This window comes from Salvelinus fontinalis, chromosome 2, assembly GCF_029448725.1.
Source record: "Salvelinus fontinalis isolate EN_2023a chromosome 2, ASM2944872v1, whole genome shotgun sequence".
NCBI lineage: Eukaryota > Metazoa > Chordata > Actinopteri > Salmoniformes > Salmonidae > Salvelinus > Salvelinus fontinalis.
In genome coordinates this window covers 47,906,887-47,922,688 of record NC_074666.1, presented here as the reverse complement: position 1 = coordinate 47,922,688, position 15,802 = coordinate 47,906,887, and the positions used below count along the sequence as shown (strand labels likewise).

Genomic DNA, 15,802 nt, shown 5'->3' with positions numbered 1-15,802 from the left:
AACTTACCCCATGGCCATTGACTCAACATACCCCAAGGCAAAACTGTTGACTATATTAGCCCACACAGCTACAAGGATGCACTTTCATACTTAGTACTTAATATTGTAGCTTATAGAGACCCCAACTGATTGAGATATAAACATCCTGAAACCTATAACACAATACATGAATTTGACTATGTGAGACAAAAATGTGGGATCTAACTTGCTTACCACTTTTTCCATGTGGTTTCTTCCTTCACAGACAACATGGGGCTATACTTGTGCAATGTTGCTTAGACTGTGGTTTGAAACATTGGTCAAAAATGGCTAGCTACTAGCTTTTCTCATAGGCCAACCTGGCCAAATTAGCCACGATACTGAGGACGGCCAGCTGAGCAGATAATTATATCTGGTAACAAATTCCTTCTTAGCCAATTAAAATAGTTGGACGGGATTCAACACTTTTTCACTAAAGGATCCTTACCAGAAGTCCACCAGCATGTTCTGATACTCAAATGAACTGCTTCACATGCAAAAGTTTGTCTGGACAATTAGCTCACAGTGTAAAGATGCCTAGTTCCTGACGCTTTTCACCACTTGCGACATAATTTTAATCCCAGAGTGGGATCATAATTTTTCCTTTCACATGTGGACTAACATTCATTGTGGTATTGTGTTGAGAAGGAAACCATAAAAATGAAGAATGAATTTCTTTAGGACCTAGGCCTATGACTTTCTTTAAACTTTTTTGACAAACACACTGCTAGGGCTTAATAATATCTTAGCATATGAGGCTACATGGAGGTGTACACTTGCCTAAATGTATGTTACACCTACAACGTTTTATATGCGTTTTTATAATCGTTATCTAGCTTACCTTGTCACAAGTTTACATAAGTGTAAATTGACTGATCTGTCTAAGTTCACCAAGTGTCCAGTAGAGGGCGCAGCTACTCCAGGAATCCACAGAGGTGAAGCCTCCTGCTTGCTTCGTAATTAATGAAGCCGATGCAGTAAAAAACGCTACATCTGATCGTGCTTTCCTGTCAATTCTGTAACACATGCTATTGACTGACTGGCCTAGCCTATATAAACACTCAGATCAACAATAGAGCTAAGTTCATTGTCATGGACGTTTTATTAGCTGGGCTAACATATATCAACATAATTTTTGGAGAAGATGGCCTAATGACGGTTTAAATAGCGAGAAGAGAGTAATGTACCTATTTGAAAGCTATATAAAAAAGTGGCTCTCATGCCAGAAAATGTTAATGTGCTCAGAGTTTTACATTGTTCATGTCCAGCAATTGATGAGGACAAGGTTGAACACACAAAACGCTTGCATTCTCAGGTTTAAACATTGGTCACCAGTCTCACTTGAAAGAGGCCTATTCTACCATGGACAACCTGTTCAGGAGGGTGCAACATCACAGAGTATTCAGAGAACAGTTGTGATTGTCTTTTGGTTATTGTGTTAGTTCAAACTATTTAGTTTCTATCATCCATCAATGTGTCGCTTTCTAACCCCCTTATCTACTGTTCTGCCGTCCCCGGTCTCAGGTGGTGTGTCCCTGGGCATCAGCGCAAACGGGGAGAGGCTCAAACACTGGTTCGACTGTCTCAAAAACAAGGACAAGAAAATTGAGCGATGGCACACACTGACCAACGAACTTCCTGGTACAACATTCAATGACTAATGGCCCCTCCCCACGACCTACTGTGGACAGGAGTTCAGGCTTGATCGGCTAATACACACTCCAGCTTTCCCGTTTCCAGAGACGTTTAACAAATCAAAGCTCTTGTTTTCTGTATTTCTATCCTAAGGTTTTGGTCTCATCCGTTATCTTCTATCCCTTTCTGATAATGTGCTGTGTCCTTAGGGCTTTGCTGCACAGAACTAGAATGAGATGAGAATCTATTTCTGTGGTTTGCTGCCCGGCGATGCATATTCACTAGGTTTATTGGCAGCAGTTTATTGGCAGATTGTGGGGAGTGTGCACTTTGTTGAAATGAAAGGAGAAAAAGGGTGAATTATTTACTTCAGACACTGCTCTAAAAAGCATATGTGTTGTTTACATATGTGTTGTTTACAGTCTAGGATGCAGCGCCACACAACTCTGCTGTTCCTCTGAAGTTCATGTTTGCCAGAGAAAGGGGGCAAAAGACCCAAGTAATGTGTTTTATAGAGAGCCTACTTTCAGGTCAGTGCAAATGTCTAATCCTGTGATGAAGGGTTTGGGCTAGGGGGGGGGGGGGGGGGGATATGGAAGGGATGGGGGGCAAGGCATTTTAATATGCTAGCTCTAAGTACTGTATCTTGTTGCTTATGTGTTTCAGTTGTTTTTTAAGTAGTGTAAAATGTACACCACCCCAGTCAGTATATCAGATGAATGTAGGGTGCTGTGTGTTATTGAACTAGTTCATACATAAAACTCAAGGTCTGATAAATATCAGTTGCGTTGGATAGCATGGGAGGAAGAGAATTGAACTTCTGCAGCCTAATGGCAAACTGTTTTTATGACGTTGCCTGAGGCGGAATATTACCATAAATCTATATTTTTGCATTTCCTCATTGGCTGTTTAATTATTAATGATGAGAACTCAATATGGCTCAACTCACTTCCTGCTTATGTTTTGAAATCAAAGTATGTTTTGATATTAATTCATAATTTTATGTTCACCTTTTTATTGTTGCCCTGAAATGTATGTTTGTGTGCGTGCGCATATTTGTGCTGTATGTGTGTCGGTGAACGTGACCGAGAATTGTCCTTTTAATCGTGAAATATTTAACTGGCCAATTCTTACACAACAGATAATAACTGTACATGTATTGCTAGTGTTTTCCACTGCATAGCAGCTAACAACCAGTGGTGGAAAAGGTACCCATACTTAAGTAAAAGTAAAGATATTTGAATAGAAAATGACTCAAGTAAAATTAGTCACCCAATAAAATCCTACTTGAGCAAAAGTCCAAATGTATTTGGTTTTATAAATATACTTAAGTATCACAAGTAAATGTAATTGCTAAAATATACTTAAGGATCAAAAGTAAAAGTAGAAATCATTTCAAATTCCTTATATTAAGCAAACCACACATCACGATTTTCTTGATTTTGAAATTTACAGATAGCCAGGTGTACACTCCCAACACTCAGACATAATTTACAAACAAAACATTTGTGTTTAGTGAGTTCGCCAGATCAGATGCAGTAGGGATGACCAGGTGTCACGGAAAAAGTACATTTATTTTCTTTTGGAAAGTAGTGGAGTAAAAGTTGTCAAAATTATAAATAGTAAAATAAAGTACAGATACCCCAAAAAACTACTTAAGTACTACTTTAAAGAATTTTTTACTTATTAAGTACTTTACACCACTGCTAACAACTATGACAGTACATGATTATAAGTTGTTTCATTTTGTGTTATAATTTATTTTACCCATAGTGTTGTTTTGTCAACGCTTTTGTCTTACTTGAAAAATGTAAAGACATGTCCCATTCCATTCTTAAAAATGCTGTGAGCTTAATTTCAAGAAAAAGCTCCCAAGGGGTATATTTTCCATCTTCATTGACAAACCCAGGTAGACTTCCTGTTAATACTTCATGTTCAAAGTTTAGTTAAGACGGGGTAAAATATTGCACTTTCTGGCCTGGTGTGGACTAACCTAACGTTGCAGGAGTAAAATAAACACCTGAAACTAGATCCCCTACATACAGGTCTTGACGAGAAGAGAACTTTTGGGTGAGGTTCTCTGCTGCACTGTTCAACCAATCCAGTAAATGTGGATGAGTTAAGATGGAGTGGCGCCTTGTTAACATCCCAAAGTGGAAGTCTCTCTTTCCACCAGAACATCTGGTTGTTGGGTACTCGGCAGAGGCTATGTGTGGACAGTGATTTGTGAAATGCTAACTCTCATTGGGTATGTGGCAGTGCTGGCAGTCCAATATCCTCCCCCTCTACAGTACCAACTAGAAGTTGTTTTGGACAGCAAGGTCCAACCCAATCTCTTCCTCAATTGTACAGGGCGTCAGGCAGGCAAGCAAGGTGGTCTCTTTCTTGAATGCATATACAGTCGCAAACAGCTAACTTGTGACATTTTTTTTATCTGTTTGGCTTTGTACAAAAGAAAATGATATTATAACAAAAATGCATGCAAATGTGATTGGTAAGTCATGAAATGACTGCTTAATGATACTGCTGTTTTTTCTTGGGGGAAAAAATAACACAACTGTGGATGCTACAAGAATGTCAATCTTTCTTCTGGACAACGTTTTGTACCTTTGAACACTATCGCATTGCCTGTGCGGCTGCTGTATTGATTGTCTGGGAATGTGACCGCATGTGAAGAAAAATCTCTCCCTTTCTGTTTGTTCATTTTGTTAACACTCAGGCGGTTGTTTGCATAATTCTGTTGGTTCTATGGTAAAAAAAAAAAAATATATAAATATTTTCTCCTATTTCACCTTACTTTTGCACCGAATGGCCGAATGATTGTGCCTTTTCTTTTGTAAAAGTGTATTTTTGCAATGCTCACTTTACAAAGATTAGGTTGATATTAGCTTTTAAAATGTAAATAATACACGGCACATTTATATTCCTGTATGTATGTTAGGGTTCCGAACACTGTTTCACTCTTTCGAAATGTCCCACCCAAATGACACGAGCCCAGAGTGTCGTTCCACTGTTTGATGGTGGTGACAGTGAAGGCAGGGGTGCAAGGTTGAGGTGGAAGCATAGACCATGTATGTACAATATACGTCTGTGAGTGGAAGAGGTCACAATGACAGGCAACAGGGCCTGTATTCACAAAGCGTCTCAGAGTAGGAGTGCTGATCTAGGATCAGTTTGGCCCTTTAAATCATCATTAATACAGTTATATGGACAGGGGGGACCTGATACTAAATCAGATTGGTTCTGTTTCTTTGTTGCAGTCTGCACAGGGCTGACTGTTTAATGCCCCATATAGCATTCTTTTTGTGGTGAGAATTTTATATAATAGTTTAAATAGGAAAGAACGGCTTGATGAATCAAATGTTTTGTATATCAGTTCATAAACCCGCCGCCATCGTATTGGGACATAAAACAATCTGTTCACAACTATCTTGAACTTTATGCGGTATAGTTGTCAAACATCTCGACCTTAAGTAAAACTGGTATATATATATATATTATGATTTATACTAATAATTTGAAGCCATGCATGGTTTTTGATTGGCGGCAGACAAACACATTTATTTTTTTCTCTTTTGAGTAATTTCCTTTTGCATTTTTGTGGCAGAGCTGCATTGAGTTGCTTATACTTATATATTATATACCTTTGTTAATTGTTTGTATGACAACATTTTACCATCCTTATTTACAAATGTCATTCATAAACATGATCCCTTCCTTATAACCTTGTACATTTTTTCCAAGAAAATGTGTCTTTCCTCTATCAATACATTGGAGTTTCGATATTTTCCCAGCCTCTTTTGGAGTATGACATTGGAATGGTAACCAACGCTGTACGGCTTCATTTTGAAAGGAGGATACTTTAAACAGGGTTCCATTGTCAATCCACCGGAAAGGGTTAGTTTGAATCTGCATAACAGCAAAGAGACCCCTTTTTAACATTGGATGTGCCTCTCAGTAGCCTGCTGGAAAAGTTTGGATTTAGATGCCTTCCGAAAGTTTTCATACCCCTTGACTTATTGTTGTTTTATGGCCTGAATTCTAAATGTATTTGTTTTATCACACATCTACACACAATACCCCATAATGACAAAGTGAAAACATGTTTTTAGAAATCTTTGCAAATTTATTGAAAAATCTATACTTTTGTACCTGTTTCCTCCAGCATCTTCACAATGTCCTTTGCTGATGTTCTGGGATTGATTTACACTTTTCACACCAAAGTACGTTCATCTCTAGGAGACAGAATGCGTCTCCTTCCTGAGCGGTATGACGGCTGCGTGGTCCCATGGTGTTTATACTCGCGTACTATTGTTTGTACATATGAATGTGGTACCTTCAGGCGTTTGGAAATTGCTCCCAACGATGAACCAGACTTGTGGAATTTTATTTTACAATTTATTTTCTGAGGTCTTGGCTGATTTCTTTTGATTTCTCCATGATGTCAAGCAAAGAGGCACTGAGTTTGAAGGTAGGCCTTGAAATACATCCACAGGTACACCTCCAATTGACTTGAATGATGTCAATTAGACTATCAGAAGCTTCTAAAGTGATGACATCATTTTCTGGAATTTTCCAAGCTGTTTAAAGGCACAGTCAACTTAGTGTATGTAAACGTCTGACCCACTGGAATTGTGATACAGTGAATTATAAGTGAAATAATCTGTCTGTAAACAATTGTTGGAAAAATTACTTAGATGTCCTAACTGACTTGCCAAAACTATAGTTAAAAAGCTATTTGTTAAAAATACATTTTTGGAGTGGTTGAAAAACAAGTTTTAATGACTTCAAGTGTATGTAAACTTCCTACTTCAACTGTAGATCATTTTTCAGTAGGATCATAACACCTTTTGAATTCCTATGCCCATGACAGAAATATATTTTACCATCCATCTCTTTTTCCCAGGCCACTTCACCTAGATCTGATTTCTGACAAACCACAGAGAAATCAGTATGCCAAGTTACTTATTCCACTGATGTGGAGGATGTTTTAGTGTATTTTTACATAAAGGGTTGTTCTACATTACTTTTACCCATCTTATGAGAGATTCTCCAAAGTTGTAAAAATCCCAGCACAGTTTCTTTAGGATAAACAAAAGAAACGGAATGGAGCTAAGCACAGGCAAATCCTAGAGGAAACCCTGGTTCAGTCTGCTTTCCACCAGACACTGGGAGACATTCACCAGGACCATAACCTTAAACACAAGGCCAAAAATACACTGAAGTTGTTTACCAAGATGACATTGAATGTTCCTGAGTGGCCTAGTTCCCGTTTTGACTTAAAATGGCTTGAAATTCTATGACAAGACTTGAAAATGGCAATGATCAACAACCAACTTGACAGAGCTTGAAGAATTTTTGAGACTTACCCAGAAATACTCACAGCTGTAATATCTGCCAAAGGTGTTTCTAATATGTATTGAGGGGTGTGAATATTTATGCTAATTTGATATTTCTGTATTTCATTTTTAATCATCTGCTAATGTTTTTTTAATGTTTTCACTTTGTCATTATAGAGTATTGTGTGTAGATGGGTGAGAGAAAACATATATTTAATCAATTTTGAATTCAGGCTATAACACAAAAAAAATGCAGGCCTTTGCTTCAGGCCAGCACTAACACACCTGTTTTAAAATAATCAACTAATAATGGTCTTGAGTTGGCTAGACTACAATTAGTTTAAATCAGGTGTTTTTTGTAGGGTAATACACCTCTGTTTCATTCAGGTCAATGTCAAAGGTATTCAATTCCACAGACTTGTGTGATGCATTTCTTCTTGGCGGGGGCTGGAACAGCCTGCATACCCTGTAGTTCTCCAGGACTGGAGCTGGAGACCCCTGCTTTATGCTCTATCTTTCTACTCTGAAAAATCTTCACTTTGCTATGTTATCACAAAAATAATAAATGTGATAGACAAATCCTTGGCAATAGGGGTGTGTCAACTTCTCTGCAAGGGAATGGACCATAGACGGATTAAACTGAAACTGAATACAAGCCTGCCCTCTAACTGTGTGTATTTGTAATTCCACGACTGAATAATTCCACAATTTGATACTGTGACAGCAACTCTTAGGGGAAATATTTTCAGTGGTTTTTACTGTAAATAGAAGTCAACGGACATGTCATTTAAATACTGATGAGTTGAGTTTTGCCATTAATAGGCGTCTCGCCAGCGGGACACCTGTCAACAACTTCCGGTGAAATTGGAGGGCGTGCAATTCAAATAAATAATCATAAAAATGTGGGAAATTAAACATTTAGGTACATACAAGTGTCTTATATCAGTTAAAAACTTTAAGTCTTGTTCATCTAACTGAATTGTCCGATTTACAATAGGCTTTACAGCGAAAGCATGCCATGCGATTGTTTGAGGATGGTGCCCCACATCAAAATATCTTTCAACCAGCACAGGCTTCATAAAATCACAAATAGCGATTAAATATTCACTACTTTTTTGAAAATCTTCCTCTGATGTGTTATCCAAAGGATCCCAGCTACAACATGTAGTGTCGTTTTGTTAGATAAAATCCTTCTTTATATCCCAAAGAGTCTGTTTAGTTGGCACTATCGATTTGAGTAATCCACTCGTTCAACATGCAGAGAAATGAATCCAAAAAGCTACCGCTAAACTTTGTTAAAACAAGTCAAAATACATTCATATTCAGGTACCCTAAAATGTAATTAAACTATACTGTTTCATACGGAACGAAGTATGTTCAATAGGAAAGCAAAATTAGCAGCTGCACGTCCTCCTCGTCGCACAAGCACAGACTGATTTCCAACTCTGACTCCCAGTACTAAAACTCAAAATTCTTCCTCGTTTGGGAAGAAACGAGCCTGAAACCTTGCACAAAGACTGTTGACATCTAGTGGAAGGCATAGTAATTGCAATCTGGGACCTGGATTTGGAAATGACCCTATACGTTCCATTGGAAGAGCATGGGCTCTCTCTCAAAAAACAAAATCTGGTTGTTTTTTCTTTGGATTTTTCTCCCACCATATCAATTGTGTTATAGTCTCATACATAATTTTAACATTTCTACAAACTTCAAAGTGTTTTCTATGCAATGGTACCAATTCCATGCATATCCTGGCTTCTGGGCCTGAGTAACAGGCAGTTTACTTTGGGCATGTCAGTCAGACAACATCTCTGCAAGGGAATGGAACATAGATGGATTAAACTGAAATTGAATACAAGCCTGCCCTCTAACTTTGTGTATTTGTAATTCCACGACTAAAACATTTGATACTGTGACAGCAACTCTTAGGGGAAATATTGTCAGTGGTTTTTACTGTAAATAGAAGTCAATGGACATGTTCATCTAAATACTGATGAGTTGAGTCATGACATTAACATCTTCATTTTATAAAAATACAATTGACATGGGAAAATGAACTGAGAACAGAAGAGAATAGCAAACCGCTAAATGCAATTCTCAACATTGACCAATTTTGACATTTACCATTTCAGTAGAGTGAGTTGTAAAATTAGTTGTACAATAATAAAGTGAACAGACCTCAATAATTAGGTACTAGATAAGGGTAATGCCACTAATCGTGTCCATGTTAAGGGAACAGGGTGAGCTCTTCCAGGCCTCTGGCCATCTGCTCCTCAACCTTGATCTTGGTTCTCAGCCACAAGGTTAGAGGCTTCCTTCTGGGCCCTCTGGGCCTCATTGCTCAGCATCTCACCAGAGGAGGCTGGTGGGAGGAGCTATAGGAAGACTGGCTCATTATAATGGCTGGAATGGAACAGAGTCAAACGTGGTTTCCATATGCTTGATTCGGTTCCAATTATTCCATTCCAGCCATTACAATGAGCCCATCCTCATATAGCTCCTCACACCAGCCTCTGCTGATCTCCACCAAGGTTTTCAGGTCCAGGCGCTCGGCATCATCCGCCGGCTGGTCGTTGAAGCGGTCGCGCTGCTGCATGGGCAGTACAAGCTAGGTTTCATCAATTTGGTGACAGATTTTCATGTGGATATTCTAAAATCTGCATAAAACAATATGCGCATTTTGCCAACAGAGATGTGTTTCCATCAAACAGACTTATTGTGGATGAAAGGCTGTGTGTGATGACATAGTGCACATAAAAACGACTTTTGCAGTTCAATTTCCATGTACCGAATAAAAAAAGTTTAAGCGTTTCCAACGAATTTTCAACTGATGGTTTTGTCAGAATAAATGTTGCGTTATATAGAAAATGTGCCCACTTTGGTCTTGGCATGTGCACTGTAGCCATCTTGCAGATACAGTCTGTTTATATAAAGATTGCCCTATTATTGCAATTGTGACACCTGGTGGACACCTTTTGGGTTTACCTGTAGGACAGCATTTAATTATGGGTTAAATGCTATGGGTAAAGGTTTATGGGTAAATATGGTGTTCGAGATACACTACATAACCAAAAGTATGTGGACACATGCTCGTAGAACATCTCATTCCAAAATCATGGGCATTAATATGGAGTTGGTCCCCCCTTTGCTGCTATAACAGCCTCCACTCTTCTGGGAAGGCTTTCCGCTAGACGTTGGAACATTGCTGCAGGGACTTGCTTCCATTCAGCCGCAAAAGCATTAGTGAGTTCGGACATTGATGTTGGGCGTTGATGCTCGTTGTCGGTGTTCTAATTCTTCCCAAAGGTGTTCGGTGGGGTTGAGGTCAGGGTTCTGTGCAGGCCAGTCAAGTTCTCGACAAAGTATTTCTGTATTATGGACCTCGCTTTGTGCACGGGGGCATTGTCATGCTGAAACAGGAAAGGGTGTTCCCCAAACTGTTGCCACAAAGTTGGAAGCACAGAATCATCTAGAATGTCATTGTATGCTGTAGCGTTTAGATTTTCCTTCACTGGAACTAAGGGACCTAGCCCGAACTATGAAAAGCAGCCCCAGACCATTATTCCTCCTCCACCTAACTTTACAGTTGGCACTATGCATTCGGGGAGGTAGCGTTGTCCTGGCATCTGCCAAATCCAGATTCGTCTGTCGGACTGCCAGACAGTGAAGCTTGATTCATCACTCCAGAGAACGCGTTTCCACTGCTCCAGAATCCAATGGCAGCGAGCTTTACACCACTCTAGCCAACGCTTGGCATTTCACATGGAGATCTTAGGCTTGTGTGTGGCTGCTCGGCCATGGAAACCCATTTCATGAAGCTCCCAACGAACAGTTATTGTGCTGATGTTGCTTCTAAAGGCAGTTTGGAACTCAGTAATGAGTGTTGCAACCGAGGACAAATTATTTTTACTCACTGCACACTTTAGCACTCAGCGGTCTTGTTCTGGGAGCTTGTGTGGCCTACCACTTCGCGGCTGAGCGCTGTTGCTCCTGGATGTTTCCACTTCACAATAACAGCACTTACAGTTGACCGGGGCAGCTCTAGCACGGCAGAAATTTGATGAACTGACTTGGAAAGGTGGCATTCTATGACGGTGCCACATTGAAAGTCACTGAGCTCTTCAGTAAGGCCATTTTACTGCCAATGTTTGTCTATGGAGGTTACATGGCTGTGTGCTTGATTTTATACACCTGTCAGCAACATGTATGGCTGAAAGAGCCTAATCCACTAATTTGAAGGGTTGTCCTCATACCTTTGTATATTTAGTGTAATTGGAATAGGTGTAAGAAGCCAGTGGTGTATTTATTACGCTGATTCTGTTGCAAAACAAAAAAACATCAAAGACACTATTTTGTACCTGTCCAAATATCTATACACATTGTCACGATTGTCTATGGGTGAGAGAGAGGAACAAGGCGCAGCGTGTGCAAAATACATTCTCTTTTATTTAGAGAAGGGAAACACGAAACGAACACTGAATACAAACTAAACAAAACAACAAACGACCGTGAAGCTAAATGACGTAAGTGCAAAGACAAGCAACAAACGTTAAACATAGACAATTACCCACAAAACCCCAATGCCTATGACTGCCTTAAATATGGCTCTCAATCAGAGACAATGAACCACAGCTGCCTCTAATTGAGAACCAATCTAGGCAGCCATAGACATACAAACACTGACCCCTTTACCATACAAACCCCCTAGACAATACAAAAACACATACCTTCCCCATGTCACACCCTGACCTAACTAAAAAACATAAAGAAAACAAAGAATACTAAGGCCAGGGCGTGACAGTACCCCCCCCCCCCCCCCCCCCCCCCCCCCAAAGATGCGGACTCCGGCCGCAAAACCTGACACAGAAAGGGGAGGGTCCGTGGTGGGCCCCATCATGGCGGCGGCTCGGGTGCGGGACGTGGCCCCCACTCCACCATTGTCAATACCCGCTTTGGTAGCCTCCTCCAAATGGCCACCCTCCAAATTAACCCCACCGGACTAAGGGGCAGCACCGGACTAAGGGGCAGCTCCGGACTGAGGGGCAGCACCGGACTGGATGGCGGATCCTGGCTGGCTGGCTCTGGCGGATCCTGGCTGGCTGGCTCTGGCGGATCCTGGCTGGCTGGCGGATCCTGGCTGGCTGGCGGATCCTGGCTGGATGACGGCTCTGGCTGGTCATGGCTGGCTGACGGCTCTGGCTGGTCATGGCTGGCTGACGGCTCTGGCTGGTCATGGCTGGCTGACGGCTCTGGCTGGTCATGGCTGGCTGACGGCTCTGGCTGGTCATGGCTGGATGACGGCTCTGGCTGGTCCTGGCTGACGGACGGCTCTGGCTGATCCTGGCTGGCGGAAGGCTCTGGCTGATCCTGGCTGGCGGAAGGCTCTGGCTGATCCTGTCTGGCGGAAGGCTCTGGCTGATCCTGTCTGGCGGAAGGCTCTGGCTGATCCTGGCTGGCTGACGGATCTGGCTGCTCATGGCTGGAGGACGGATCTGGCTGCTCATGGCTGGCGGGCGGCTCTGGCTGATCCTGTCTGGCGGACGGCTCTAGCGGCTCCTGTCTGGCGGACGGCTCTAGCGGCTCCTATCTGGCGGACGGCTCTGGCTGATCCTGTCTGGCGGACGGCTCTAGCGGCTCCTGTCTGGCGGACGGCTCTAGCGGCTCCTGTCTGGCGGACGGCTCTAGCGGCTCCTGTCTGGCGGACGGCTCTGCAGGCGCAGTACAGACGGGCGGCTTTGAAGGCTCATGGCAGACGGGCAGTTCAGGCGCCGTTGGGCAGACGGGCAGTTCAGGCGCCGTTCGGAAGACGGGCAGTTCAGGCGCCGTTGGGCAGACGGGCAGTTCAGACGCCGCTGGGCAGACGGGCAGTTCAGGCGCCGCTGGGCAGACGGGCAGTTCAGGCGCCGCTGGGCAGACGGGCAGTTCAGGCGCCGCTGGGCAGACGGGCAGTTCAGGCGCCGCTGGGCAGACGGGCAGTTCAGGCGCCGCTGGGCAGACGGGCAGTTCAGGCGCCGCTGGGCAGACGGGCAGTTCAGGCGCCGCTGGGCAGACGGGCAGTTCAGGCGCCGCTGGGCAGACGGCAGACTCTGGCCGGCTGAGACGCACTGTAGGCCTGGTGCGTGGTGCCGGAACTGGAGGTACCGGGCTAAAGACACGCACCATCAGGCTAGTGCGGGGAACAACAACAGGGCACACTGGACTCTCAAGGCGTACTATAGGCCTGGTGCGTGGTACCGGCACTGGTGGTACCGGGCTGAGTGTATGCACATCAGGGCGAGTACGGGGAGAAGGAACAGTGCGTACAGGGCTCTGGAGATGTACAGGAGGCTTGATGCGTGGTGTCGGAACTGGTGGTAATACAAAACCCCTAGACAATACAAAAACACATACCTTCCCCATGTCACACCCTGACCTAACTAAAAAACAAAGAAAACAAAGAATACTAAGGCCAGGGCTTGACACATGAAAGCCTCCGGGTCAAAATGACCCACAAAGTGTTTGTTTACAAAATCTACACAGACATTACACAACACATTAGTGTTCATATTTTGAAGTTAGGTTCATGACCCTAAATGAGGAAAAGCCATTTAATTTCATGGAGAAAAAATTGGGTAATTCGTATTTTAGGCAACGCAAATGTGGAAATAGGTCAAATTGACCCGCAACATAATTGGAGGGATAACAGGCCCAAAGCGTGGCTGGCTAACTAATAATCCCATGTGCATTGTTACTTTTGAAGTTGACTAGATTCAGTGGGTGAATTCCTTGCATGTGACATGTTTATAGGACGGGCTGGTTTGCTTCCATCTCTAAAAGATTAGTGGTGACAATGAGGCCCGAAACATCCTAACGTCAAGTTAATTAATGAAACGCAGGCTGTTATTCATCTGATGGGTTGTTGTGGTATTCTAGGACTAAGTATTTTATTTACTTAACTAATAGCTAGATTTAGTGTTTGCAAATGTAGTAACTAAGTAATGAACTTCATTACTGAAATCACATTCTTTAAAATGTTATGTTAGACGCCCATAGCTCTGTCAACCCTTACATTTATTTGATGTATGGATTTTACTTGTTCCCTTAGCTCCTTCCCAAATCAACATGACTATCATTGCAGGAAATGACAGGCCTGCCATCTTGCACTGAGCCAGAACTCCATGCACCAGAAGCTTTGCCATGTGGTAAGACATTTCCTGTCTTGTACATGTCTTTGAGAGTGCAGCGCCAGTCAGGGCCTTGACACCGTGGGCCTTAGTGCTGGAGCAGTGCACATAGCAATCCATTTTCTTGAAACCCACTGCTGTGCTCACCAAGCAGCAGTGTTACTCTTGAGACTGGACATCAATCTGGAAATAAATGAATCCAAAGTATTTGCCTTTAATCCAGTGCCTGTCCTTCAGGGAAGAGTTTGATATGATGAAGCCCATGAGGTCAGTTAAGATCACCACTTTATTTTAAGAATGTGTCAGAATAATAGTAGAGAATGATTTATTTCAGCTTTTATTTTTTTCATCACATTCCCAGTGGGTCAGAAGTTTACATACACTCAATTAGTATTTGGTAGCATTGCCTTTAAATTATTTAACTTGGGTCAAACGTTTCAGGTAGCCTTCCACAAGCTTCCCACAATAAGTTGGGTGAATTTTGGCCCATTTCTCCTGATAGAGCTGGTGTAACTGAGTCAGGTTTGTAGGCCTCCTTGCTCGCACACGCTTTTTCAGTTCTGCCCACAAATGTTCTGTAGGATTGAGGTCAGGCCTTTGTGATGGCCACTCCAATACCTTGATTTTGTTCTTAAGCCATTTTGCCACAACTTTGGAAGTATGCTTGGTCATTGTTCATTTGGAAGACCCATTTGCGACCAAGCTTTAACTTCCTGACCGATGTCTTGATGTTGCTTTAATATATCCACATAATTTTCCATGATGCCATCTATTTTGTGAAGTGCACCAGTCCCTCCTGCAGCAAGCACCCCCACAACATGATGCTGCCACCCCCGTGCTTCACAGTTGGGATGGTGTTCTTCGGCTTGCAAGCCTCCCCCTTTTCCCTCCAAACATAACGCTGGTCATTATGGCCAAACAGTTCCATTTTTGTTTCATCAGACCAGAGGACCTTTCCCCAAAAAGTATGATCTTTGTCCCCATGTGCAGTTGCAAACCTGAGCGGCCTTTCAGGTTATGTCGATATAGGACTCATTTTACTGTGGATATAGATACTTTTTTCCTCCAGCATCTTCACAAGGTCCTTTGCTGTTCTGGGATTGATTTGCACTTTTCCCACTAAAGTATGTTCATCTCTAGGAGACAGAACGCGTCTCCTTCCTGAGCGGTATGACGGCTGCGTGGTCCCATGGTGTTTATACTTGCCTACTATTGTTTGTACAGATGAACGTGGAACCTTCAGGCATTTGGAAATTGCTCCCAAGGATGAACCATACTTGTGGAGGTCTACAATTTTTTTCCTGGCATCTTGGCTGATTTCTTTTGATTTTTTCCATGACGTCAAGCAAAGAGGCACTGAGTTTGAAGGTAGGCCTTGAAATACATCCACAGGTACACCTCCAATTGACTTGAATGATGTCAATTAGACTATCAGAAGCTTCTAAAGCCATGACATCATTTTCTGGAATTTTCCAAGCTGTTTAATGGCACAGTCAACATAGTGTATGTAAACTTCTGACCCACTGGAATTGTGATACGGTGAATTATAAGTGAAATAATCTGTCTGTAAACAATTGTTGGAAAAATGATGTGTCATGCACAAAAGTACATGTCCTAACCGACTTGCCAAAACTCTAGTTTGTTAAC

The 15,802-nt window shown here is 42.4% G+C and overlaps 1 protein-coding gene across 3 annotated transcripts in view; it reads left to right on the top strand.

Moving 5' to 3' along the window:
* LOC129820062 (double C2-like domain-containing protein beta) overlaps nucleotides 1-2,220 on the top strand; it is a 310,308-nt gene extending 308,088 nt beyond the window's left edge. For all 3 annotated transcript variants that reach the window (XM_055876894.1, XM_055876902.1, XM_055876910.1), the window contains one exon: nucleotides 1,543-2,220. In XM_055876894.1, coding sequence (XP_055732869.1) covers nucleotides 1,543-1,679 — 137 coding nt within the window. In that variant the 3' untranslated portion in view covers nucleotides 1,680-2,220. The remainder of the gene's footprint in view (nucleotides 1-1,542) is intronic.
* The last annotated feature ends 13,582 nt before the right edge of the window (nucleotides 2,221-15,802 follow it).